Source organism: Rhinoraja longicauda, chromosome 30, assembly GCF_053455715.1.
Source record: "Rhinoraja longicauda isolate Sanriku21f chromosome 30, sRhiLon1.1, whole genome shotgun sequence".
In the NCBI taxonomy this organism is placed as follows: Eukaryota; Metazoa; Chordata; class Chondrichthyes; order Rajiformes; family Arhynchobatidae; genus Rhinoraja; species Rhinoraja longicauda.
Window position 1 is genome coordinate 15536640 of NC_135982.1, and position 27386 is coordinate 15564025.

A 27386-nucleotide genomic window follows, 5' to 3' on the forward strand; every position below is an offset into this window, starting at 1 on the left:
GATCATTCTCAATCAGTACCCCGTTCCTGCTTTCTCCCCATACCCCCTGACTCCGTTATCCTTAAGAGCTCTATCTAGCTCTCTCTTGAATGTATTCAGAGAATTGGCCTCCACTGCCCTCTGAGGCAGAGAATTCCACAGATTCACAACTCTCTGACTGAATTTTTTTTTCCTCATCTCTGTTCTAAATGGCCTACCCCTTATTCTTAAACTGTGGCCCCTGGTTCTGGACTCCCCCAACATTGGGAACATGTTTCCTGCGTCTAATGTGTCCAACCCCTTAATAATCTTATACGTTTCGATAAGATCCCCTCTCATCCTTCTAAATTCCAGTGTATACAAGCCTAGTCGCTCCAGTCTTTCAACATATGACAGTCCCGCCATTCCGGGAATTAACCTAGTAAACCTATGCTGCACGCCCTCAATAGCAAGAATATCCTTCCTCAAATTTGGAGACCAAAACTGCACACAGTACTCCAGGTGCAGTCTCACTAGGGCCCTGTACAACTGCAGAAGGACTTCTTTGCTCTTATACTCAACTCCTCTTGTTATGAAGGTCAACATTCCATTGGCTTTCTTCACTGCCTGCTGTTCTCAGAGGGATCGATTGCCATGTGAGTCCAGGGATGAGCAGATAGTCGGAAGCACTAGTTCTGGGCCTCTCCACTTTCATCATGCACATGCAAAAGCCCAAGACAGACAAAAACACAAGGAAGTAGGAGCAGGAGCAGAGCCACCAGCCCCCTCAAGCCTGTGGTTCCATTCAAAATGATCGTAGCTGATCGATGTGATCTAAAAGCACCTCATGCTTGTCTTGGATAGGTTACAACCCAAAGGTCTGAACATTGAATTTGACAATTTTGAATAATACCCCCCCAAACCCCCTATCTCCTTCCTGTGCTTCCCCCACACTGATGCACACCCATTCCTCCCGCTTATCTCCCATCCCTCCCAGTCATTCATCCTGCTCCTTTCCTCTCTTTTTCAACTCCCAGCGCCCAAAGTCCCTCATTTCCCACGTATCCCCACTCTTTCCCCTCTTCCCTGACCTATTCCGGCTATATTTCTCCCTCTGGTTTCACACTTCACTCCTCTTCTCTCCTTATCTGACACTCCAGCACTTTCACGTAACGTTCATCCCTTGCGCGGCCAGCGATAGGAGGAGGGAATCCATGCTACAGTTCTTAAAGGAGATTTCCACCAAATTGTCCCCAATTTTGCAGCAAACTTGGAAATCACTTCCACAACAGCAGTATCCATTGGTGAGCGTAAGAGCTATTGTGAATGTTTATGCCGTAGGCGTCTCTTAATCAAGTTCAGAGGATGTCTGTAAATCACTCAATCTGCAATGAGCAAACATATATCATGCAGATCACGAACGGTCTGCTGATAAACCTGTCCATTCTTGCCTAATTCTTTGGAAAACATGCAGAAGTGCTGAAATATCCTAAATTTTCAACAGACATCTAGATTGCACAGACATCTGGATGGGTTTATCCTACCAAATGCCAGAGAGCAGTCCTGAACTACTATCTACCTCATTGGAGACCCTCGGACTATCTTTGATCGGACTTTACTCGACTTTATCTTGCACTAAATGTTATTTGCGATATTCCCTTTATCATCTATCTGTACACTGTGAGCGGCTCGATTGTAATCATGTGTTGGCTCTCTGCTGACTGGTTAGCACGCAACAAACGCTTTTCACTGTACCTCGGTACACGTGACAATAAATTAATGACTAGTGACTAAAAATTCGCCCGGTGAACAGGTGTGCTTAAAAAGATGCCGCTGTGAGATAGAGATATGTTAGATAGAGCTCTAGGTGCTAGTGGAATCAAGGGATATGGGGAGAAGACAAGGTCTCTTCCCTGAGCACACCTTGTCAGCATCACCTCCCTGCTCCATTGCACCACAAGAGATGGATCAATAAGAGTCCCATTGGTGTCTGAATTGCTTATTGCACAGGTTATCGAAAACAATTGAGGAGCTATCCCATAAATTAGTTGTGTGTTTTGGGATAGAGTGCGGAAACAGGCCCTTCGGCCCACTGAGTCCGTGCCAACCAGCGATCCCCGCCCATTAACACTATCCTACACACACTAGGGACAATTTTTTATATTTACCAAACCAATTTCCTACATACCTGTACTTCTTTGGAGTGTGGGAGGAAACCAAAGATCTCGGGGAGAACGTACAAAATCGATACATGACAAACACCCGTAGTCGGAATCGAACCCGGGTCTCCGGCGCTGCAAGCGTTGTAAGGCGGCAACTCTACCGTTGCACCACCATGCCACACGACCTGTTCTTGTGCAACCTCCTAAACCTTTAGCTCTCTGTCCACTAACTTGGCTGGGTGGTAGCCTCCAGACTCCACTGTGCAAAAATATAGCCACACGTTTTCAGCCTTTGGTTGATTGTTACAGCTGCAATCCTGCTTGGACTGGAAGGCCGAATGCCAGGATTAATCAGGCACATCGAGCCATTTCACTCAATTGCCTATGGGCTGGAGAGAAGGTTGGGAGTTTTCTCTTCCCTGCTGATTTGCAAGTCATTTCATCCCCTTGGAGAGCTGGCTAATAAGTTGAATGCACTTTCTGGAAGATTCAAATTGGAAGCGAGGTGTTAAATGTGAGTGGGATCGCAGGCTAATGTTAATGGTGTGGAGTGCGGTAGAGGGCACGTTTTGAATTTAACAATTGTGCTGGGGTTTTTTCTTTTGCTGCTCTCTCAAAAAGGAACATGAACCAAGGAAAAGGATTGATGGAAAATCTTGCTTCTGATTTTTCAATAACGTTAGATGCTGTGGTGTTTTTGTGTGAGCATGTCAATGGTGCTTTGGCATTCAATGTCTTTCATTCATTCCCCTGATGTACCAGGACCACCTTCTGCTCCAGTGAGTGCGCTGTCCAGTGTGAACGGGACCTCGGTATATTTGGAGTGGATCCGACCCGCCAACAACGGAGGAAGGATTGACATCCGATACAACGTCCTCTGCAGGAAGTGCGCTTGGGAGTCGAGTCAGTGTGAGGCGTGCGGGAATCGGATACGGTTCAGCCCGAAGCAGATGGGGCTGACGGAGCCCGCCATCAACATAGTGAACCTCTTGGCCCACACCAACTATACACTGCAGGTCGAGGCAGTGAATGGCGTCTCTGATCTCAGCTTGGAACCCCGGCAGTTCATTTCGCTGAATGTCACCACTAACCAGGCAGGTATGAAAGATACGTTTCATGCAACATTATCTCATGAAATGTTTTTGTGTGGTGAATTGGACTCACTGACGATCAACTCGATGGTTCGATGGTCTATTGTCATGTGTAGCAGGCACAGTGAAATACATCTTTTGCATACAGGTCTGCAAGACATGATTAGTCTTGATTGGTACAGGTCATAGAGTCATAAAGTCATAGAGTCCTACAGCACAGAAAGAGGCCCTTCAGCCCATCGTGTCCGCGCCGCCCGTTACCAAACACAGTCTAATTTCAATCCCATTTTCCCGCATTTGGACCGTAGCCCTAAATGTTGTAGCATTTCAAGTGCCCATCCAAATGCCTCTTAGGTATCAGGAGTTATGACAATGAATGGCGGTGCTGGCTCGAAGGGCCGAATGGCCTCCTCCTGCACCTATTTTCTATGTTTCTATGTTTCTGAGGCAGGGCAATGGGGTTGAGAGGGAAAGACAGATCAGCCATGATTGAATGGCAGGGTAAACTTGATGGGCCGAATGGCCTAATTCTGCTCCTACAACCTATGAACTTACAAAAGCACAATCGTCCCCATTCAGTACAGTATGTACAGAACAGCCCACTGAGTCCACATACAAGAGGTGCCATTTTGGTGCCATTTTACTGTCCCAGCTGCAGCTGACCACAAAGACCTGTTGCAGCCATCATCTCCATTTTGGTTGTCCTGCGAACTGATGTCCGTCTCCACACCTGGCCCTCCTCAGCCCTCGTTCTAGACTGGTGTGCGGCTGCAGTAGAAAGACCGTCCTCGTTCAAGGCTTGTTGTAGGGATCTGCCGTCCAGCTTCACATCTCACTCCTCCTCATCTCTCCTTCTCTGACATCCTTTTGACTCCATCTCACCGCTAGCCTCTGCCACTGTCTCCACCCGTCTGCCAAGCTGCCTGAAGCAGGGTCTCGACCCGAATCGTCACCCATTCCTTCTGTCTGGAGATGCTGCCTGTTCTGCTGAGTTACTCCAGCTTTTTGTATCTATCTTCGGTTTAACCAGCATCTGCAGTTCCTTTTGTGCTTTTGTAAGTTCATAAGTTGTAGGAGCAGAATTAGGCCATTCGGCCCATCAAGTCTACCCTGCCATTCCTTCCTACACATTGCGTTTCCTCTCCACCTATCTGTGGCCAAACTTTAACCCACCCCCAACTCATTTTCATCTTTCTCCCCCTTACTCTTTTCGTCTAAAGAATAGTTCTGACCCAAAATGTCATCTGCCCATTTCCCTCCACAGGTGCTGCCTGACCCACTGAGTTCCTCCAGAACTTTGCCTTTTGCCTTATTGACTTGAGTTTGTAACTCCCATGCTTCTCCTTCCCAGTCCAGGCTTCCACAAGAGGGGTGGCTCCTTAGGGGGTCATGGCTACCATTGTCTACTGATATGATAAGCCATCACCACTTGAGCCTGTAACTCCAGACCTGTATCCCAGAGCTCGGATCACAACTATCTTCCTTTTGTGTGGTCCAATACCAACCAGAGGAATACTTTCTCTCCCACACTCAATAACTTCAGTTTTATTTTATGTGCCCCACTCTAGCTTGCAATGCCCATTGTTGTGGCGCAGTGGTGTAGCCATAGAGCTGGTGCCTCACAGCGCCAGAGACCCGGGTTCCATTCTGACTCTGGGTGCTGTCTGTGTGGAGTTTTTCCGTTCTCCCTGTGCCCCCATGGGTTATCTCCGGGTGCTTCAATTTCCTCCCACTTTCCAAAGGCGTGCAGGTTTGTAGGTCAATTGGCTTCTGTAAAACTGCCCCTAGAGTGTAGGTCATAGAATTAGTGTGTGGGTGTTCAGTGCTCAGTGTGGACTTGGTTCCATGTTGTATCTCTAAACTAAACTAAACTTTGTCCAATGTCACTTTGCTGAAACCCTGATACCATCATTCAAACCAAATGGTTATTAAGCATTAAAAAGTGTTGCAGCTACTCCGTTTGTCAAATCCGCACCTTGGGCCAGTGGTCACGTTCGTTCCATGTCTGGCGTTGCTCCCATGAGTGTGCCATATCACAGCAATGGATGAACTATCATGTTTAAACAGCAGCAGCCCCCCATCCTAAAGCACAGATGGCGCAGCGGCAGAGTTGATCCTGACTACGGGCACTTGTCTGTTACGGAGTTTGTACATTCTCCCCTTGACCCGCGTGGGTTTTCTCCGAGATCTACGGTTTCCTCCCGCACTCCAAAGATGTACAGGTTTGTAGGTTAATTGGCTTGGTATAAAAATGTAAATTGTCCCTAGTGTGTGTGTAGGACTGTGTTAATGTGCGGGGATCGCTGGTCGGCGCGGACTCAGTGGGCCGAAGGGCCTGTTTCCGCGCTGTATCTCTAAACTAAACACAGGCTGCTTTGAGAAATACCACATGAGAAATCCTAATTGTTGCTAAAATATGCTGTTGTTTTTGCCTGTTTCAGAAGTGTGCCGTAATTATTATTTTTATAACTTCGGTTTATTATGTATAACTGCAGTTAAGTCTCTCTGCTGTAGGCTTTGTTTTGTTTTTCTGCGATAAACCACAGTTTACCAGGTTTATTTCCTGTGTTGCTTCCTGGCCAGGCAGCCTGTACTGCTGACAGATCAGCTGGTGACTGATTTAACACATCTGCCCTTCTGTTGCCAGGTGTGGCTTAGAAGGTGAAGTCAGCCGACAGCATTGACTTCCCTTAAAGTACCATTCCCACTAGAGCCCAGATCAACACAAAAAAGATTCACTCAGTGAATAGAGAGGTTCTAACCCAATACCCCCACCACATGGGGCCCCCATCAGGTCCCCAATGTGCTAGACATCACTCCATATTCACTGGGGTATGACTATTGGTGAACTACGGTTCTGCTGGTGTGAAAGACCCATCCTGCATTTACTGAAGACCTACTTGCAAGTTGCCTTGTCACGGTAATGCTGTGTTTGCCCATTAGCATGGTGCTGGGGTAAACTTGGCTTTCTTTCACTTACAAAGACACAAAGTGCGAGAGGAAGTCAGTGGGTCAGGCAGCATCTCCGGAGAACATGGACAGGTGAGGTTTCAGGTCGGGAACCTTCCTCAATCCCGACCCGTGAACGTCACCTGTCCATGTTCTCCAGAGTTGTTGACTGACCCGCTACGTTACGACAGCGTTTTTATGCAAACTAGCATCTGTAGTTCCTTGTATCTACTCTTTGTTTCACTTATTATAGACAATAGACAATAGACAATAGGTGCAGGAGTAGGCCATTCGGCCCTTCGAGCCAGCACCGCCATTCAATGTGATCATGGCTGATCATTCTCAATCAGTACTCCGTTCCTGCTTTCTCCCCATACCCCCTGACTCCGCTATCCTTAAGAGCTCTATCTAGCTCTCTCTTGAATGTATTCAGAGAATTGGCCTCCACTGCCCTCTGAGGCAGAGAATTCCACAGATTCACAACTCTCTGACTAAAAAAGTTTTTCCTCATCTCTGTTCTAAATGGCCTACCCCTTATTCTTAAACTGTGGCCCCTGGTTCTGGACTCCCCCAACATTGGGAACATGTTTCCTGCCTCTAACGTGTCCAACCCCTTAATAATCTTATACGTTTCGATAAGATCCCCTCTCATCCTTCTAAATTCCAGTGTATACAAACATAGTCGCTCCAGTCTTTCAACATATGACAGTCCCGCCATTCAGGGAATTAACCCAGTAAACCTACGCTGCACGCCCTCAATAGCAAAAATATCCTTCCCATTCCCAAGATAAGTGTGTCAGCAGATCTTGGAATTGCAGAGATCCATCGATAGGATCGCAGTGTCCTGATCTGTTTTTTTGGGTTGAACACTGCTGTGTGTATATTTGGATCCAATGTATCTCTTGTACATTATTGACTCTTTAAAAAACAGTTACTATATTCCTAGTGCTGCATGTTGCAGTCTAACCCTCATGTTTTATCCGTGTGTGTGTGTGCATGCGTGCGTGTGTGTGTGTGTGCGTGTGTGTGTGTGTGTGTGTGTGTGTGTGTGTGTGTGTGTGTGTGCGTGTGTGTGTGTGTGTGTGTGTGTGTGTGTGTGTGTGCGTGCGTGTGTGTGTGTCTCTCTCTCTCTCTCTAGCCCCGTCACAGATCTTGGTTGTCAAGCAGGAAAACACCAGTCAGAACAGTGTGACTTTGATGTGGCATGAACCTGATCACCCCAATGGCATTATACTGGAGTATGAGATCAAGTACTTTGAGAAGGTAAATCCTTTCCTTCTCTGCTGCTTAAACCAGCTATTACTGTGTGTCTTAGAAAGCGAATGATACATTGACTGTGATGGACTAATGTCGCAAACTGCAGAACAAGGAAGATAGACACAAAAATGGGAAGATAGACAAAAAAAGCCAGAGTAACTCAGCGGGACAGGCAGCATCTCTGGAGAGAAGGAATGGGTGACGTTTCAGGTCGAAACTTCAGTCTCGACCCGAAACGTCACCCATTCCTTACCTGTCCTGCTGAATTACTCCTGCTTTTTGTGTCTATCTTCAGTTTAAACCAGCATCTGCAGTTCCTTCCCACACAAGCAGCGTAAAGGATTCCTTTACACTGTCGTACATGTGTTACTCCGGGATTGCATGGCAATCGCAGAACTATTGATTATTATCTTAAAATGTACATGCCGCTGTTCATTTCTAATAACTTGTTCGCAGTTAACTTTCACTTTCAGGTCAAAGATGGTTATGCCATCTACTCCGGTGTAGAGGAGAGGGCGTGACCATTCTGGGTATGGTTCAGAAAAGGGTGCTGAATGACTTATTTGTGTTTGGTGGGAGGCCACTAATAGCATACATAAGGGCATAAGAATAATGTGTACAGAATGGTGATTAGGTTCTTGGCATGTATGATGTATGTACATCGCACAGTGAGAGATCGTTCCTGTGGTTTACAATGATCAGCTGCATCCTCTTCAGAACCTGCTCGTGTTTGAACAAAATGAGGGGGAAGAGAGAAGTTCCACTCTGGTGATTGATAGCCCACAGATGACACGTTCTATACAGAACTCATGTGTATCATGTTACTTTTAATTACCTGCCTGCTTGATTACCAGTGGATGTGTTGCGTTAAATATCCACTGACAAAGCAGTTCTGGAAATGGGTGAACTGGCAATGAGGTGGAGACCGCCTTGCACAGTCGTGAGAGAGAGTCCCCCAGCCCTGGGCACTCTGTGCTCCCAACTTACACTCTCCCTGAAAGCCACTCCTGCTCATGTACCTGAACCAAAGTCAAGCCCAGTTGTCCCAACATACCGCAGGTAGACACAAAAAGCTGGAGTAACTCAACGGGTCGGACAGCATCCCTGTCGGAAAGGAACAGGTGATGTTTCGGGTCGAGACCCTTCTTCAGTCTGAGAGTCAGGGGAAAGGGAAATGAGGGATGGAGACAGTGAAGGAGGGAGATATAGAACAAGTGAATGAAAGATATGCAAAAAAAGTATCAATGATAAAGGAAACAGGCTGTGGCCTGGGTGAAAATGAGTCCAGACAATGAGACCCAACAAAGACGACTTTGAAGCTGGTACGACTTGGGTGGTGGAGGGATGGGGAGAAAGGGAGAGAGATGGAGAGGCCAAAACACCGCTGGTCTTAGATCTATTTTATCTCTTGTTCTGGAACAGCTTCTTTTAAAAATCCCCTTCTTTGTTTTCTCATCTCTCCTTTACCTGCCCCTCCTTTACCTGCCCCTCCTTTACCTGCCCCTCCTTTACTTTGGTAATCCCTTCCATCTTTACCATGCGCAACCTGTCTTCCAATTCAACATCTCAATCTTATTTTAGTTTAGTTTAGAGACACAGCATGGAAACAGGCCCTTCGGCCCACCGAGTCCGCACTGACCAGCGACCCCTGCACATTAACACTGCCCTACACACTAGGGACAATTTTCGATTTTTACCAAAACCAATTAACCTACAAACCTGGACATCTTTGGAGTGTGGGAGGAAACCGGAGCACCCGGAGAAAATCCACACTGCCACGGGGAGAACGGACAAACTCCGTACAGACAGTGCGTATAGTCAGGATCGAACCCGGGTCTCTGGCACTGTAAGGCAGCAACTCTACCGCTGTGCCACCGTGCCAACCCTTATCACTCTAACACTGATGACAGTGTCTTCAGCTTCGTGTTCTTAGCTCTGAAATTCCCACCTCAACTCAAATCTCTGCCTCTTTCCCTGTTTATTACGCATCTGTTTTTTTAAAATATGCGGCTCGGTCAAATTTTGTTTGATGTTATTTCTGCAAAGCCTCGGGATATTAAAGATGCAATATAAATGTAACAAGATTGATCAAGAATCAAACAGCGTCTAAAATGATGCCTTCAAGAGGGGAATATTTCAGCCAAATTGCCTTGCGGAATCTAGATGCAGATCGATCCGTCTCTGTAAGGCAAGGCACTGAAGGGAGGAATTATAGCTGCAGATGTAAAGCAGAAGTTCTAATGGCTACATAAACATGCTGCAGAGTGTGGTGCTGTGGTCAGGCAGATAACTGGAACCTCCTCAACAGGAAAACTGCATTTGTTGGAAATTTATGGGTTTTCTCAATCAATAACACTCCTGACGGCAAGAAGGAAATGGCCTCGACTCCACTGGAATATGAATCCTCAGGGATTATGATTTGCAAAAATGCAGAGAAAGTCTTGAAACAGTCAAGGCGAGTGAGTTTAGTGTCATATGCACAAGTGTGGTGAGGTACAGATACAATGAAAACCTCGGTTGCAGCAGTATCAGCCAAACACACAGAAAACATGAATTAGACTTCAAATATTTCCCAGGTTAGATTTGCTGCCTTGCACTGCCAGAGTTCGATCCTGACTACGGGTGCTTGTCTGTGCGGAGTTTGTACGTTCTCCCCGTGACCTGCGTGAGTTTTCTCCGGGATCTCCGGTTTCCTCCCACACTCCAAAGACGTACAGGTTTGTAGGCTAATTGGCTTGGTATAATTGTAAATTGGCCCTAGTGTGGGTAGGATAGTGCTAATGTGCGGGGATCGCTGGTCGGCGCGGACTCGGTGGGGCGAAGGGCCTGTTTCCATGCTCTGAACTAAACTAAACTAAACCCACCATGTCAGACGTCATCAGTCTGAAGAAGGGTCTCGACCCGAAACGTCACCCATTCCTTCTCTCCCGAGATGCTGCCTGACCTGCTGAGTTACTACAGCATTTTGTGAATAAATCGATCTGCAGTTATTTTCTTATGCCATGTGTTATATCATGGTCAACCTTGAAAACATTTAGCAAAGTACATATAAATACAACACAGAAACAGGCCCTTTGGCCCACAAATAGGTTGCCAAGTGAATCTGCTCTGCCTGCTTATGATGCATTTCCCTCATTCCCTGTATATCCACGTGCCTATCTAAAAGCCTCTTAAAGGCTAGTTTCATATCTACTTTCACCACTGTCCCTGTCAGCACATTCCAGGCACCCGCCACCCTCTGTGTAAAAAAAACCTGCCCTACATATCTTCTTTAAACTATCCCCCAATTACCTTAAAACTATGCCCTCTAGTCTTTGACATTTCCTCCCTGATGTAAAGGTTCTGACTGTCTACCCTATCCATGCCTCTCATCATCGTATCTGTTCGTTGTCCTTTGCTTGCTTTGAATTTGGATGGATTGAGACTATGGCAGATTTCAGTGAGCATGGCCTTGCTAACAGCAGCCACCTCAACTTAACTTATCTTACACTTTACAAAGCTAAGAAGGACACATTTTAACCTTTTTAGGTCCATGGCTGCTCAATCTGGTCCATCTCATCCCAGTTCATTCCTTGTAATCCTGCACTTTATTCTCTTTCACCTGGCCATCAACGCCTCTTTGATTCATCTGCCACTCATGTGCGTTAAGGCGTAAGTCACTGTGGCCAATTTACCTAACAGCACATATTTGGGATGTTGGAGAAAAATTGCACCTCTATTGCCTGCATACGTTGCCACATTCTGCGACTCAGGAGATTTTGGAATTCCCCTTTTACACCTCGAAAGCCCTTGATTCACCTTACAGATGCCAACACACTGCGTCTAATGCCACACTCGTGCATCACTGCATTGAGATGCGTTGATTTGAAATCTTGTTCATGTATTGTGGGAGACGGAAATGACAAGAGAGTAACAATAACAAATGTGGTCATCTCAGGTTGCACTCACTTTAACAAACTATGCTCCAAAGTCTGTGGATTGCGGAGCTGCAAAAATATTGTCACAAATTAATTGCTGGATCAAAAAATGACACTGTGTACTGCATGTGTTGTATTGGTCAGATGCAGTGCAGAAACCCTCCTGTAGCATCCTCCAACTAAGTCAAATCCCATTTAGAATAGGAAAGGAATCTTTTTCTTTCTTGAAAGGCAAGTCATAATGTTTTTCAATCAAATAAATTGGTCGTGAATTATCAATTACAAGGCATGGTTGAAATGGCACAAGGTGGGAGGAGAGTCCCACATTAACCATGGACACAGACACAGACACAGAGTCTTAAACAGACACAGACACAGAGTCTTAAACAGACACAGACACAGACACAGACACAGACACAGACACAGACACAGACACAGACACAGACACAGACACAGACACAGACACAGACACAGACACAGACACAGACACAGACACACACACAGACACAGACACAGACACAGACACAGACACAGACACAGACACAGACACAGACACAGACACAGACACAGACACAGACACAGACACAGACACAGACACAGACACAGACACAGACACAGACACAGGCACAGACACATACACCTACCACCCTTTGTGTGAAAAAGTTACCTCTCAGATTCCTATTAAATCTTTTCCCCTTCACCTTGAACCTATGTCCTCTGGTCCTCGATTCCCCTGCTCTGGGCAAGAGATTCCGTGCATCTACCCGATCTATTCCTCAAAGATGAGAGTGATAATTTGCTGGGCTAGAGGGAAACAAGGAGAGGGGAATGGGACTGACAGGTTTACTCTGCCGTGAGCTGGCATGTGTCTGATGGGTTGAATGGTCTTCGGATTGGTCATAAGTAAGTTAGTGCTTCAGAGTTTAAACTCTCCCATATTCACCTGAGCAGATGATGAAATTCCCCATGATGATACTGAGAGATTGAGCAGGGACTGGGTCAGTGAGCCTTGTTGATAAAATTGATTAATGTTTTTTCCCCTGCCCTGAAGAGTTCTATTCTATATATATTTTTTCCTTCATTGTGACAAGCTGTGTCGGAGAACTCCCTGAAAATGTAGAAAGGGAAAGGAGCAATCCAATCCCATTTCGTTGTGATGGATCATTCCGCACGTTAAAACGAATCGCACAATCTGGTAACCAGTGCACCATGTAAAATACAGGCCAGAAACTCCTCTCTGCCTCAAGGGTGCCATCAGCCTTACACTCAAACCATCTGGTCAGTCGTAATTAATAGCCTTTCTATCAGACTGTCGGATTGTGCAATTAAGAACCTTAGGAGGCAACATAATATTATTCAGGCACAGGATAAACTTCCAGCCACTCGCCATTGAAGCAGAAGGCACCGAGTCAGAGCGGTGGCCCAGATTTCCAGTGCACAAATATGCAGATCCCGAACAGAGGGCATTTCTCTTGCTAGACGGGTGACATCGAGAGCCCATTTGTTGAGAACTTACTGCCATTACCGTTTTGTAAGACCTTGAAGGGACTTAAATAAAGCTAATGCAAGCACGGCTCCCAATAACGTAGAAACAAGGAACTGCAGATGCTGGTTTACACACAAAAAAAGACACAAAGTGCTGGAGTAACTCAGCGGGTCATGCAGCATCTCTGGAGATCATGGATAGGCGAAGTTTCAGGTCGGAACCGAAACGCCACCTCTCCAGTATGGATGCTGCCAGTGATGCTGCCTGACCCGCTGAGTTTAGTTTAGTTTAGAGATACACCACAGAAACAGACCCTATGGCCCACCGAGTCTTCACCGACCAGCGATCCCCGTACACTAACACTATCCTACACACGAGGGACTAGGGTTAATTTTAATTAACCTACTAACATGTACAAACCTGTACATCTTTGGAGTGTCAGATGAAACCGGAGCCCCCGAGGAAAACCCACACGGTCAAAGGGAGGACATACAAACTCCGTTCAGGCAGCACCCACAGTCAGGATCGCACCTGGGTCTCTGGCACTGTAAGTCAAGTCAAGTCAAGTCAAGTCAATTTTATTTGTATAGCACATTTAAAAATAACCTACGTTGACCAAAGTGCTGTACATCTGATTAGGTACTAAGGAAAAAATGAAACATACAGTAGCACACAAACATAACAGCACATACAAAACAGTTCACAGCGCCTCCTCAATGAGCCTCAAACGCTAGGGAGTAGAAATAGGTTTTGAGCCTGGACTTAAAGGAGTCGATGGAGGGGGCAGTTCTGATGGGGAGAGGGATGCTGTTCCACAGTCTAGGAGCTGCAACCGCAAAAGCGTGGTCACCCCTGAGCTTAAGCCTAGACCGCGGGATAAGGCAGCACCTCTGCCCACTGCGCCACTGAGCTGCCCGCAATTACTCCAGCACTTTGTGTCCTCGCAATAGCTTACGTGGATCTCCAGAGTAGAGTCAGTTCCTGTTTTTAAGGCGTATTTGTATTACTGGAGAGAAGCTCGGACCTAAACTGAAAAGATTTAGTTGAGGAGAAGAGCAACGACCAGAGAGAGACGAGGTCGTTGCCGGCTCCAAACCTCCGAGCGTCACTCTGACAAGACTGGCAGGTCCAGCGATTGTCTCCTGTGTTCCTCACTCATCGCGCCTCATTCACGCGCAGTTGAGGCCTCCTGGGCTGCACTTTGGCCCTGATTGATCTCCAAAGCTGCCCACTGGATCAGCCGCCAGTGCTGCAGAGTTCCCCATTGATTGCCCATGGAGGTGCGATTGCTGCTGGGACTGAACTCGAGGCTACAAATTGACGGAGTGACCTGTTATTAAACCAATAAAACACACAACACGGAGACGCCACACAGCCTGACCGTGAGCTGGGACATTCAGGATAACTTGAATCTCACTCACTGAACAGGAAACTGACAGGATTAGATTGGGCACCTGCATTACATCCCGATAATTTTATTATACATCAGCGTGATAGAAATATAAACAGCAGACAAATTACTTGCAAACCATGAGCATTGCTTGTCAAAGTACCGAGTGACTTCTACTTCATATGGAATTGAAGCTAATATTGCTTTGTGTGCTATTTGTATTATAAGGGGTTATGAAATTCTTCACTCACTGATAACATTCACCTCAGTATCCCAGTGCTTCCCATGTGGGCCCCTGCCTTGCCTCCATGAAATCATTCAGACTGTTCACTAATTTAAAAGATAGACACAAAAAGCTGGTGCAACTCAGTGGGTCAGGCAGCATCTCTGGAGAAACGGAGCAGGTGACGTTTCAGGTCGGAACCCTTCTTCAGGCTGAAAGATAGAGAAGGGCCAGAACAAAACAGGGCCGGCAACAGATGACCTCAGGAAGGGCAGAGTCCATAATGGTCCATTGTTGGCTGGGGAAGATGCGCTAACGACAGGGGTGCAAGGTTGCGTGGCCTTCTCTCTTTTTCAGTCTGAAGAGGGCTTCCGACCCGAAACGCCACCTAATCCTTTTCTCCAGAGATGCAGTCTGACCCGCTGAGTTACTCCAGTATTTTGTGCCTATCTTCAGTATGAACCAGCATCTGCAGTTCCTTTCAACTCATTTTGTCAACTAGTTTGCATGAAGTCTACATCAATCAGGAATCAGCACTGTTGGACTGTAGCCTGTTTCCACTGACTGCAGTATGATGTTGTAGGAGGGTCAGAATCTGTGGAATTCATTGCCACAGATGACAATGGAGACCAAGTCAATGGATATTTTAAAGGAGGAGATTGACAGATTCTTGATTAGTACGTGTGTCAGGGGTAATGGGGAGAAGGCAGGAGAATGGGGTTGAGGGGGAACGATAGATCAGCCATGACTGAAGGGCACAGTAGACGTGGCAGACTTAATGGCCTTATTCTGCTCCGAGAACTCATGAACTTATTGTGCATTAACATACAATTTTGAGCCGTTACAATCACCATTGTGCCATTTAATCAAACCCGTTGCGACAAATTACATGAAGCCCAACTAGCCTTTTGTCTATTGTTATTTCATCCAACCGAACTGATGCTGATCAATATAAATTCAGAGCAGAATCCAGGTGATTGAGTCATTTAAACAATTCACTTCTGACCAGAGTCTCTCTCAAGTCATTCTCCTCTGGCAGTGCCTTGCACATTTATATAACAGCACAATGTCAAGGCCTGCTTTAAAGGAATGTTGTTGCAGGGAACGATGATTGAAGGAGAATGCAATGCAAGATGCAGACATCATCAATAATACTGACCTGGGCAGATGCAACATTAGACCGTTCTGAGACATTCCGTTCCACAGGGAAAGCCTCCCATTGAAAATATTTACTCTCGTTGTTGATTATTTCAAATATATATTTATTTAAATTTTAAGTTGAGCTAGATGGGGTTCCCTTGGTGCGGTGCGGTTGCCATAAGGTTCCATTCGGGGCGAACAGCGCTCATTTTGCTGGAATTGGTTTTTAGTTGCGGTTTATTTTAATGCATTTATTGTTAAGTGTCAGTAAAGTATTCACTGAACCATAACACATGCACACTGGAGACCGAACAAAAATACAGCTGTCCACAGTCTGTCTCCCTGGAAGACCTTATGCTGACACCAGTGACACTGAACAGATATCCTGCTGCCTAATGCAAATGCAAAATGTAGCCCAACTCCTGTGCTGCACTGAGTATGAGGGAGTGTGCCACAGAAACCCAAAATGGGAGTGATTTTAAAGAGGAGATAACTCAGCTGGTGCATGAAGGAAATGCAGATACTGTTCTAAACCGAAGATAGGATCAGTTTGAAGAAGGATCTCGACCCGAAACGTCACCCATTCCTTCTCTCCAGAGATGTTGCCTGTCCCGCTGAGTAACTTCAGCATTTTGTGTCTACCTTAGATAATTCATCTTGGCCATTTTGAGAAGTTGCTTTGGATGAGTTCTTGAAACCTCTCGCACTTTATTTAAAATGAGGCTTTCCAATTATTCGAGAGCTTTTAACGAGTCTTTCTCAGGCAGACTCGGCTTCATTCAAGCCCTCTGAGAGGGTTGCATTTAAGAATCGTGTGCTGAATGTTGGTTTGACCAAATGCAGAGTGGAATTATGCTGGCAGATACACAGCGCCACAGTGCCGCAGTGTAAAATTAGTGTAAAAATGAGGTGTCAATGCTCAGTGTGGGATCAATGGGCTGAAAACTGTGCTGCATCTCTTCACGGTCCGCTGAGTTAATCCAGCTTCCTTTCTCTGAACCTATCTCCTGGCAGTATATTCCCGACCATTACTACCTGCCGGTGTAAAATTTAAAAGAAAGCTTCCTCGTGTCACTTTAATCTTGCCCTGGACTTCCCCAGAATTCAGATTATTCTTCCAAATGCAGCCCGTGAACAACCTGTGAAACATATGTGTAGGAAAATAACTGCAGATGCTGGTACAACTTGAAGGTATTTGTTCACAAAATGCTGGAGTAACTCAGCAGGTCAGGAGAGAAGGAATGGGCGATGTTTCGGGTCGAGACCCTTCTTCAGACTGAAGAAAGGTCTCGACCCGAAACGTCGCCCATTCCTTCTCTCCCGAGATGCTGCCTGACCTGCTGAGTTACTCCAGCATTTTGTGAATAAATACCTGTGAAACATAGCTCTTTGTCCGGCCAGCCTCACAGGGAACAGATCGGAAGTAAAAGACAACAGAGCCACTCCCTGTGCAGTTACTGCAAAAAACATGCGTAGGTTGGAGTGGCCTTTCGAGTGTTGAGGACTGTGAATATTGTGGTGCCGAGAACTGATGAAGGCTTTATTCGAACAAAGAAGGACGCATCTAGGGAGATGGAGGCTGTGTGGGAGGGTGGGAGGAGGAAATGATTGGGGGGGGGGGGGGGCGGTGGCGGGGGAGGGTGGGGGTGCGTGTTACTGCGAATGGTCATGTGATAAAATTAAATGGAACCTGGTCCGACCAGAACTGTAAGGCCTATTCGTGATTTTTATCGCTTAATTTTGCATTCAGTGTCTTGCGTTATGGTTTACCGAAAGCTGCTCCTCAAATGGAGTATTTTTTTCCTGTCCCACAGGGTAAGGAACAGCAGAGCTACTCCACATTGAAAGCCAGGGGGACAGGTGTGACTGTCTCCAACCTGAAACCTGGAACCCGTTATGTATTTCAGGTGCGAGCTCGAACATCAGCTGGGTGTGGTCGTTTCAGTCAGACTGTCGAGATTGAAACTGGGAAAATAGGTAGGTGCCACGTCGCATCCGGCACACCGTTGTTAGATTGCTGGGATGGAGGAGTTGTATGTTTGGAGGAGGAGTTGTATGCCACCGTATGTTTCTTTTTTTTTCCTAGTCAGATGTGCAGCACTTTGGTCAACGTGGGTTGTTTTTAAATGTGCTATACAAATAAATTGACTTGACTTGACTTGACTTGACTAGAGATGTCAAGTGGAGCGTTAGAGCAGTGGTGGGGGCTAGACTTGAATGAATGAATGAATGAATGAATGAATGAATGAATGAATGAATGAATGAATGAATGAATGAATGAATGAATGAATACTTCAAGTCACAGTGAAATTCATTGTTTTGCACACCAAAGGTATGCAAAGAGTCACCACATAAAGGGCGCTGACAAAGTTACAAAGTGACTCCTTTGTTCTTCCCCCCTCCTCCCCCTCACGGCGGTTCCCCCATGCCAGGTCCTCCCTTCTTCTCCTCACCTCCCCCCCCCCGGTTCTGGTTTTCCTGGTCATGTCCATATGACCTACGTCATCTCAACGATGAACCCTTTCGCCCCAAAACGAGGCAGGGCTAAACCAATCTGGGCTACATCAGTCCGAAGAAGGGTCCTGACCCAAAATGTCACCTAAGATAGATACTGGAGTAACTCAGCGGGACAGGCAGCATTTCTTGAGAGAAGGAGTGGGTGACATTTCGGGTCGAGACCCATCTTCAGACTGAGCGTCACCTATCCATTTTTTTCCCAGAGAAGCTGCCTGATCCGCTGAGTTACTCCAGCATTTTGAGTCTATCTGTGGGCTAAACCATAACTGGGTTGGCCAGCATCCACCCACAGATTCATCCTGAGACCACCTCTCATCCTGACCGTTGAGTACGTGCGTCCGCCCCTTCATGTGTCAACTCCTCCATCCCAGCAATCTGCCCCGACATTGCTGGAACCCGCACCCCGACAATCCAGGCACCCACTCCTCTCATAGAACCTACATCCTCCGATATGAATTGCCTTCCTCAGTCCTGTCCTGTGAGTTGATGTCAAGTTAAGATTTATAACCATCCTTGGCACTGTTTCTTTGATGGATGAATGTTTCGTGGGGAACTTGCGAGTTGTCCCTCCCCAGGTGATGCACAGATTACACTCTGTGATGGATGTGAAAGGCTCAACAGGCCACACGTGAATGCATTGCCTTTGCTGCCTTTGTTGAGTGTGGGTTATAGTGTACACATTCAAAGTCACCATGCTGACCAAAGGGCAAACATTGCGAAGCTCGACAGCAGTACAATATTTGCCCAAAGTCTGTCATTAGTACCCTGAGACTATTTAGCCCTCTTTATTATTCAGATGGCTGTTTAATTGGTCATTTTGATTAAAATTGACCTGCACAGTAACCATTGGAAAATCAATTGCGTGACTAGAAATTGGCATCACGTATGCTCAACATTGGTTCTTAAATGAAAATGTCTGGTTTTTCATTTGTTTAATTGCTGCCCAATTATGCAGAGTGGCTATATCATTTTAACAACTGTTTTGTCTCTCTCCTTTAGTCTCCCTTCGATATGACACCACCACAATAATCTGGATCTGCTTTGCTTTGGTGATGGGGCTTATCATTCTCCTTGCAATGTTTATCTGCAAGAAAAGGTAAATGTGGGGAAATAACGTAATCATTGGCACGGCCCCTGACTCCGCCTTCATTTTATTTATTATTGGCAGAGGTCCTCAGTACAATGCCAACCAAGGTCTTTCTCAGAAAGGCTTGTTATTCCGTTTAGAACATACCCATTGCCTGGTTTAGATTTTTTAGAGGTGCAGTGCAGAAACAGGCCCTTCGGCCCACCGGGTCCGCGCCGCCCAGCGATCCCCGCACATTAACACTATCCTACACACACTAGGGACAACTTTTTTAAAACATTTGCCCAGCCAATTAACCCACAAACCTGTACGTCTTTGGAGGAAACCGAAGATCTCGGAGAAAACCCACGCAGGTCACGGGGAGAACGTACAAACTCCGTACAGTACAGCACCCGTAGTCAGGATCGAACCTGAGTCTCCGGCGCTGCATTTGCTGTAAGGCAGCAACTCTACCGCTGCGCCACCGTGCCGCCCCTCTGGCACAATGGAGAAGGCCATTTGGCCCATGTTCTGGATCAGCCGCCTTGAACCATCCTTCTTTCTTCATTGCATTTAATTTGTCCTCTGGTCTCACTTCATCGTCTCTCTTCGTTATGTTTAATGATTAGTAAAATAAGTCCATCTAGAATTCCATCTGAAGAATGTTCACACTTTGATGTGAAAGGCCTTCCCTCTTGAGAGTGACCTTTTTCTGGTTTGACTCTATCTTGTATTATCTAAAAGTTAAATTCCATGGAAATCTAGTGCATACCTTTGACGGTTTTCGATCAGTTCCTACAATGACCTCCCAACCCATCTGAGCTGAACAGCCCAAGTTCCTCCACTGCTTAACATCTTTTTTCTCAGTGCCCCGAACTGGACTCAGCTGTGAGACCAAACTTTATACGGGTTGATGTAGGAACAAGGGACTGCAGATGCAGATTGACCAGTGTCCTTGCCTTACTGGCTGGAGTACTCCTATTGGCTTTGCTGATTGTTATTCTGCTGGTTGGACATATTGAGTAGGGAAAAAGGGCACAATGTGCTGGACTAACTCAGCGGGTCAGGAGGCATCTCTGGAGAACATGGATAGGTAATGTTTTGGGTTGGGACCCTTCTTCAGACTTATTGTAAGGGGGGGAGGAAAGAAATTTGGGAAGGAGAAGAGGCCTCCCTAACTAAAAATATCTCTTCACCTTTAGCATTTGTACCCAGAACATTGAGCTGCCAGTCCTCTCCCTCCCCCAGCCATGCTTCTGTAGTAGCTGTAGTATCCAAGTCCCATGTTCTTATCTGTGCAGTGGGTTCATCAACCTTATCGACCTTATTGAAATAAATGCAATTTAAGCCATTAGTCTTCCCTCCCCCCCAACCATGCACTTGTCTATCCACTCGATTAGTTTTGAGATACATCACAGAAACAGGCCCTTCGGCCCACCAGGTCCTCGCCAACCAGCGAGCCCCACACATTAACAGTATCCTACACCCACTAGGGACAATTTTTACATTTACCAAGCCAATTAACCTGCAAACCTGTACGTCTTTGGAGTGTGGGAGGAAACTGAAGATCTCGGAGAAAACCCACGCAGGTCACGGGGAGAACGTACAAACTCCGTACAGATTAAACATGGTCTCTTTAACTTCTGCATTTGCCTCAACCTTCTCATCTGCTTCACTCCTACTTTGGGTCCCACCCATCGGACAGACTGGTTTAAACCCTTCTCAGTAGCTTTAGCAAATCCCTCTACACAGTTCAGGTGCAACCCATCACTCTTGTACAGGTCACTTCTGTCCTAGAAAAGATCCCACTGTACCCCAGTCACCTGCACGTGCTCCTCTACCCTATCCTCAGTGCACCTCATGGTGGTCTTAACACGAACAGTCAAACAGAGGAACATGACAGTAAATCTCAGTAAATCCACGCATTCTAGAATCACTTTCTGGAGTGGAGCTAATTAATTATGTTGGAAATCAGGAAAATGCAAATGCTGAAAATCTAAAATAAAAACATGAGCAAGAGGACATAGCTTCAGAATAAGTGGCTGGTCTATTAAAAGTGCGGTGATCAAAATGTTGTCTCTCAGAGGTTAGTGAATCTCTGGAATTCTGGGGGTGTTGAAGGTCCCCAACCATTAGTTATGTATAAGGAGTGCACAAGTTCATATGTTCGAAGAGCAAAATAAGGCCCTTCGGCCCATCTAGTCTCCTTCGCCATGCAATCATGGCTGATCTATCTTTCTCCCTCAACCCCATGCTGTTGCCTACGCCCTGTAACCCCTGACGCCCGTACTAATCAAGAATCTGTCAATCTCCACCTTAAAATGATCCATTGACTTGGCCTCCACACAGCCGTTTGCGGCAATGAATTCCACAGATTCACCACCCTCTGACTAAATAGTGGAGGGAGAGAGGTAATTATGTGAAACATTGAGGAATGGAGAGCTATGGGGAATTGTCACAGAAGCAGAGTTAAGTCCAGCATAGATCAGCCAGGATCATATTGAATGGCATGAGGGGCCAAGTAGTCTCCTCCTGCTCCTAGTTTCTTGTGCTGTGAGAGTTCTCGATATACGCTGCAAGTCAGGCAGCATCTTTGGAGCGAGAAACTCAGTTAACGTTTCAAGTCCAATGACCTTTTGTCAGAACTGAATGTTCAATGGTCAGCTTGTCCCGCCCCCACCTCTCTTCCATCTTTCACCCTCCCCCCCTCCATCCACCACAATCAGTCTGAAGAAGGGCCCCAACCTGAAAAGTTAACTATCCATGTCCTCCAGAGATACTGCCTGACCCGCTAAGATACTCCAACACTTGATGCCTTTGAATGTTTAGTTGACTCTATTTCTCTCTCTACACATTCTACTGGACCTGTTGAGCATTTCCAATGCTCTCTCGGTTTCCATTCCAATAAATCACATGTTTTATTTGAACATCATTCTTTTCTGCTCTCAATTGACTGACACAGAATTGAGCAAATATTGGACATTCAAGTCAAGTCAATTTTATTTGTATAGCACATTTAAACACAACCCACATTGACCAAAGTGCTGTACATCAGTGCAGGTACTAAAAAAGAACATACAATAGCACACAAACCTAATAGCACATACATAAACAGTTCACAGCGCCCCCTCAGAGGGCCTCAAACGCTAGGGAATAGAAGTAGGTTTTGAGCCTGGACTTAAAGGAGTCGATGGAGGGGGCAGTTTTGATGGGGAGAGGGATGCTGTTCCACAGTCTAGGTGCTGCAACCGCAAAAGCGCGGTCATAAGCCCTGAGCTTAAGCCTAGACCGCGGGACAGTCAGTAGCCCAAAGTCGGCCGACCTGAGGGACCTGGAGTTTGAGTGGTGGGTTAGAAGATTTTTGATATGGGGGGAGGGGGGGGGGGGACAAGCCCGAATAGGGCTTTGTATTCAAATAGGAGGAGCTTGAAATCGATTCTGTACCGTACTGGGAGCCAGTGGAGAGAGGCCAGAATCGGGGTGATGTGGTCCCTTTTACAGGTACCCGTTAGGAGTCTCGCTACGGCGTTTTGGACCAATTGCAGGCGGGACAGGGAAGATTGGCTGATCCCAGTGTATAGGGAGTTGCAGTAGTCCAGGCAGGAGGAAATAAATGCGTGGATGACTTTTTTCTAGATCGTCAGACATTATTTTGCTGAACAGAGCAAGCGCTGACGGGAGTGACAATGTAAGTGAAAATCAGTAAAAAAAACACAAGTGCTGGAAATATGAAATAAAAACAGGAAACACTCATTGGATTAGGGGACATCTGTGGAAAGGGAGAGACATTTTCTGAAATTCTCATTTGACAGGTTCTATCATGTCCAATAATCTCTCCAGTCCTGTGCGTAACAATGCAGACATGCTATCAGGAGCCATAGATCTGACTTCTAAGAAAACTTTTACAAAAAGTTATTACGTTGATGGCACATTAATCTCTGGTCCAAACATTAAATACAGCCCCAGAGCATATGCCAATCATAATCCTCTGCACTATGTTACAGATCTAACTGGGGTCTCTGGCTTTACAGTAATATGATTTTTGTTTCTTCTTACAGAAGGTGTGGGTACAGTAAAGCATTCCAGGATCCCGATGAGGAAAAGATGTATTACCAAAATGGACACCGTAAGTCCAGGAGTAATATTTAATGTATCGACATAAGCTGAAATAGCTAACGGAGAATCAAATAGACAATAGACAATAGACAATAGGTGCAGGAGGAGGCCATTCGGCCCTTGAAGCCAGCACCGCCATTCATGGCTAATCATTCTCAATCAGTACCCCGTTCCTGCCTTCTCCCCATACCCCCTGACTCCGCTATCCTTAAGAGCTCTATCTAGCTCTCTCTTGAATGCATTCAGAGAATTGGCCTCCACTGCCTTCTGAGACCGAGAATTCCACAGATTCACAACTCTCTGACTGAATTTGTTTTTCCTCATCTCAGTTCTAAATGGCCTACCCCTTATTCTTAGACTGTGGCCTCTTGTTCTGGACTCCCCCAACATTGGGAACATGTTTCCTGCCTCTAACGTGTCCAACCACCTTAATAATCTTATATGTTTCGATAAGATCTCCTCTCATCCTTCTAAATTCCAGTGTATACAAGCCAAGTCGCTCCAGTCTTTCAACATATGTAGAGTTTTCATGTACAGTTTTTGAGCTGTGCAGCACAGAAACATGTCCCTTGGCCACCTTATAGAGCAGTACAGCACAGAAACAGGTCCTCCGGCCACCTTGTCCATGCCAACCAAGTTGGCATTCTGGGCCAATCCCATTTGCCTGAATTTGGCTCAGAGCTCTCTAAACTCTTCCCGCCCATTCAACCGTCCAAATTTGTTTTAAACGTTGTAATTGCATCCAATTCTCTCGATTCTTCTGGCAGTTCGTTCCAAATACATGCTAACCTCCGAGTGAAAATGTTGCCACTGAGGTCCTTCTTAAATCTCAGTCTTCTCACCTTAAGTCTATACCCTTCAGTTCTAGAATCTTCTACTCTTGCAAAAGACTGTGAGTGTTCACTTTATCCATGCCCCTCATGATCTTACACACCTCTTAGCTTCTTCCTTTACCTTGCCCGTCAGCTCCATTTCTCTTTGCCCTCCAAATTGTCTTCTTAAGTGTCCTTCTGCACTTATACCTGCGAAGAGACTTGCTTGATCTGGTCTGTTTAAATGTGACGTATAGCGGCTTTTAGCTGACCAGAGCATCAGCATCTTTCATCGACCAGGGAGGCTAAACTTGCCTGCCTTGCCCTCAGAAGGACCATTCTGCCCCTGTGCTCCTGTTACCTCACTTTTGAACGCCACCCACTTGCCAGCCTGTCCTTACCTGTAAACAGACCTTCTCCCAATCGACCTTTGCAAGTTCCCCTCTCATGTCTTCAAAATTCTTCCCCCTCAACCCCATTCTCCTGCCTTCTCCTCGTGACCTTTGACACCCAGTAAACCACAGTGTTCTACTCCTGCTCTGTATCCTGTTCATCCTTCAATGAGGAACCGTTCTCAAACTAGTCTCTTCATCCCAATTAGTCATCTGTGAGGTGCAACATGCTGTATATTATGCTGCTCTTTATAGACTGCGTACATTTTCATTTAGCTTCAGCAACCTTCTAACGATTTTCTACCCAGGTCATTCTTCTTACAGAGTTTAACTGAATGTCAAGTACCCAACCATTTTTATTATATTTTTCATTCAATGAGGTGGGGAACCTGTTCAGTGTGTTGAAGATATTCTGATACTCAATCCAAATCTGAAGAAGGGTCTCGACCCGAAACATCGCCCATTCCTTCTCTCCTGAGATGCTGCCTGACCTGCTGAGTTACTCCAGCATTTTGTGAATAAATACCTTCGATTTGTACCAGCATCTGCAGTTATTTTCTTACACCAAATCTGATACTCATTCACATCTCACCCTAATACTTGAAATAGTGTCACAAAAACTGTTATGTCTTTGCTTTGACAGTCAGATTCCCAGACCCAAAGATTTATGTTGACCCTCACACCTACGAAGACCCAGGCCAAGCTGTCCGAGAATTTGCCCGAGAAATAGAGGCGTCACGAATAAAGATTGAGAAAGTGATTGGCTCAGGTAAGAAGCTCATTTTGTTTTCCTTTCAGCAATGAATATCATTATTGCAGAAGCGTTTATTTATTCTTAGGCCATGAATAACCTTTACTCTGATGCCTGGGGACATTTGTGTCACTTTCTTAATATTCACATACATTGACTTAAGTAGAACTGAACATTAAGCCAATATTGTTCTCTAAGTGCCAACATGTCATCCTTGAACCCTCCGACTATCCTTGACCCGACTTTGCTGGCTTTACCTTGCACTAAACCTTATACCCTTATCATCTATCTCCGCACTGTAAATGGATTGAACGTAATCATGCATTGTCTTTAGAAACATAGAAACATAGAAAATAGGTGCAGGAGTAGGCCATTCGGCCCTTCGAGCCTGCACCGCCATTCAATATGATCATGGCTGATCATCCAACTCAGTATCCCGTACCTGCCTTCTCTCCATACCCCCTGATCCCTTTAGCCACAAGGGCCATATCTAACTCCCTCTTAAATATAGCCAATGAACTGGCCTCAACTACCTTCTCTGTGGCAGAGAATTCCACAGATTCACCACTCTCTGTGTGAAAAAAAACTTTCTCATCTCGGTCCTAAAAGACTTCCCCCTTATCCTTAAACTGTGACCCCTTGTTCTGGACTTCCCCAACATCGGGAACAATCTTCCTGCATCGAGCCTGTCCAACCCCTTAAGAATTTTGTACGTTTCTATAAGATCCCCCCTCAATCTTCTAAATTCCAGCGAGTACAAGCCGAGTCTATCCAGCCTTTCTTCATATGAAAGTCCTGCCATCCCTTTCTGCTGACTGGGTAGCATGCACCAAAAAGCTTTTCACTGTACCTCGGTACGCGTGACAATAGACTAAACTGGACTTGAACCTTTGCTTTCGTCACATGACTGTTGTCCAGGTGAATTTGGTGAAGTGTGCTACGGCCGTCTGAAGTTGCCGGCGAAACGAGAGATCCCCGTGGCGTTGAAAACTCTCAAAGTGGGATACTCGGAGAAGCAGCGGTGTGACTTCCTGAGTGAGGCCAGCATCATGGGGCAATTTGACCATCCCAATATCATCCGCCTGGAGGGAGTCGTTACACGAAGTGAGTACCAAAGTGGTAGTAATTTCAAGGAGACCAATTACTCTTCTTAACATCGAAGATATGTGACTGTAATATCTGTTTTGTTGGAGATAAATTAATCGGCATGGATTTTCCTCGGAGCTGCTTCTATGTGACACCGAAGCAGTATGTTGCTCCGGTTTCCTCCCACGCCTCAAGGACGAGGGGGTTTGCAGGTTAATGGACCTCTGTAGATTGCCCCTGGAGGGAAAGTGGGATAATGTTGAACTCGTGTGAACGGGCGATCGACGGTCAGCATGGACTCGGTCGGCCGAAGGGCCTGTTCCAATGATGTATTTCTAAACTAAACTAAACTAAATTTGGTCAGTCTGAAGATGGCTCTCGACCCGAAACATCACCCATTCCGTCTCTCCAGGGATGTTTCCTGACCTGCTGAGTTACTCCAGCATTTTGTGTCTATCTTCAGTTTAAACCAGCATCTGCAGTTCCTTCTTACACATGTACCTGTCCAAATGTTTTTACAGCGTGATAGCACCTGCATGTTAGAATTAGGACGAGGGGTGCTTATATTGTAATAATGGAAAAGCAAACCTAAAATACTTAAAAATGTGCTTAACGTAAGCTTTTGAAATCAACAGGCAAATGCCTGGAGACTCGGTGATGTATGGTGTATTTTAGTCCGTTTGCCCTTTACAGCGACATAACTGAATGCCTCACAAAAAAAAGCAGATCATCAATCTCACACACACTTTCTTCTTGCAATTAAAAACGGAAAAATATTTGTCCGCAAGCCAGCTCAGCCTAATTCATCTCGTGCGTGAATCTGTCTGTCGGCAGTCACGTTTCCAGGGTTTGAAGCTGCTGTGTGAATCTTACATAGAAACATAGAAAATAGGTGCAGGAGTAGGCCATTCGGCCCTTCGAGCCAGCACCACCATTCAATTTGATCATGGCTGATCATCCAAAATCAGTACCCCCGTTCCTGCTTTTCCCCCATATCCCTTGATTCCTTTAGCCCTAAGAGCTAAATCTATCTCTCTCTTGAAAACATCCAGTGAATTGGCCTCCACTGCCTT

At 45.9% G+C, this 27386-nt stretch overlaps 1 protein-coding gene across 3 annotated transcripts in view; it reads left to right on the forward strand.

The window, feature by feature from the left end:
* The window catches only part of epha8 (eph receptor A8), a 331222-nt gene that overhangs the window by 229861 nt on the left and 73975 nt on the right, over positions 1-27386 (forward strand). For 2 of the 3 annotated variants that reach the window (XM_078425132.1, XM_078425134.1), the window contains exons 5-11: positions 2883-3218; positions 7299-7423; positions 17388-17550; positions 19090-19186; positions 23215-23282; positions 25120-25245; positions 26146-26331. In XM_078425132.1, the coding sequence (XP_078281258.1) occupies positions 2883-3218; positions 7299-7423; positions 17388-17550; positions 19090-19186; positions 23215-23282; positions 25120-25245; positions 26146-26331 (1101 nt within the window). The remainder of the gene's footprint in view (positions 1-2882; positions 3219-7298; positions 7424-17387; positions 17551-19089; positions 19187-23214; positions 23283-25119; positions 25246-26145; positions 26332-27386) is intronic. The other variant, XM_078425133.1, reaches the window with a different exon arrangement.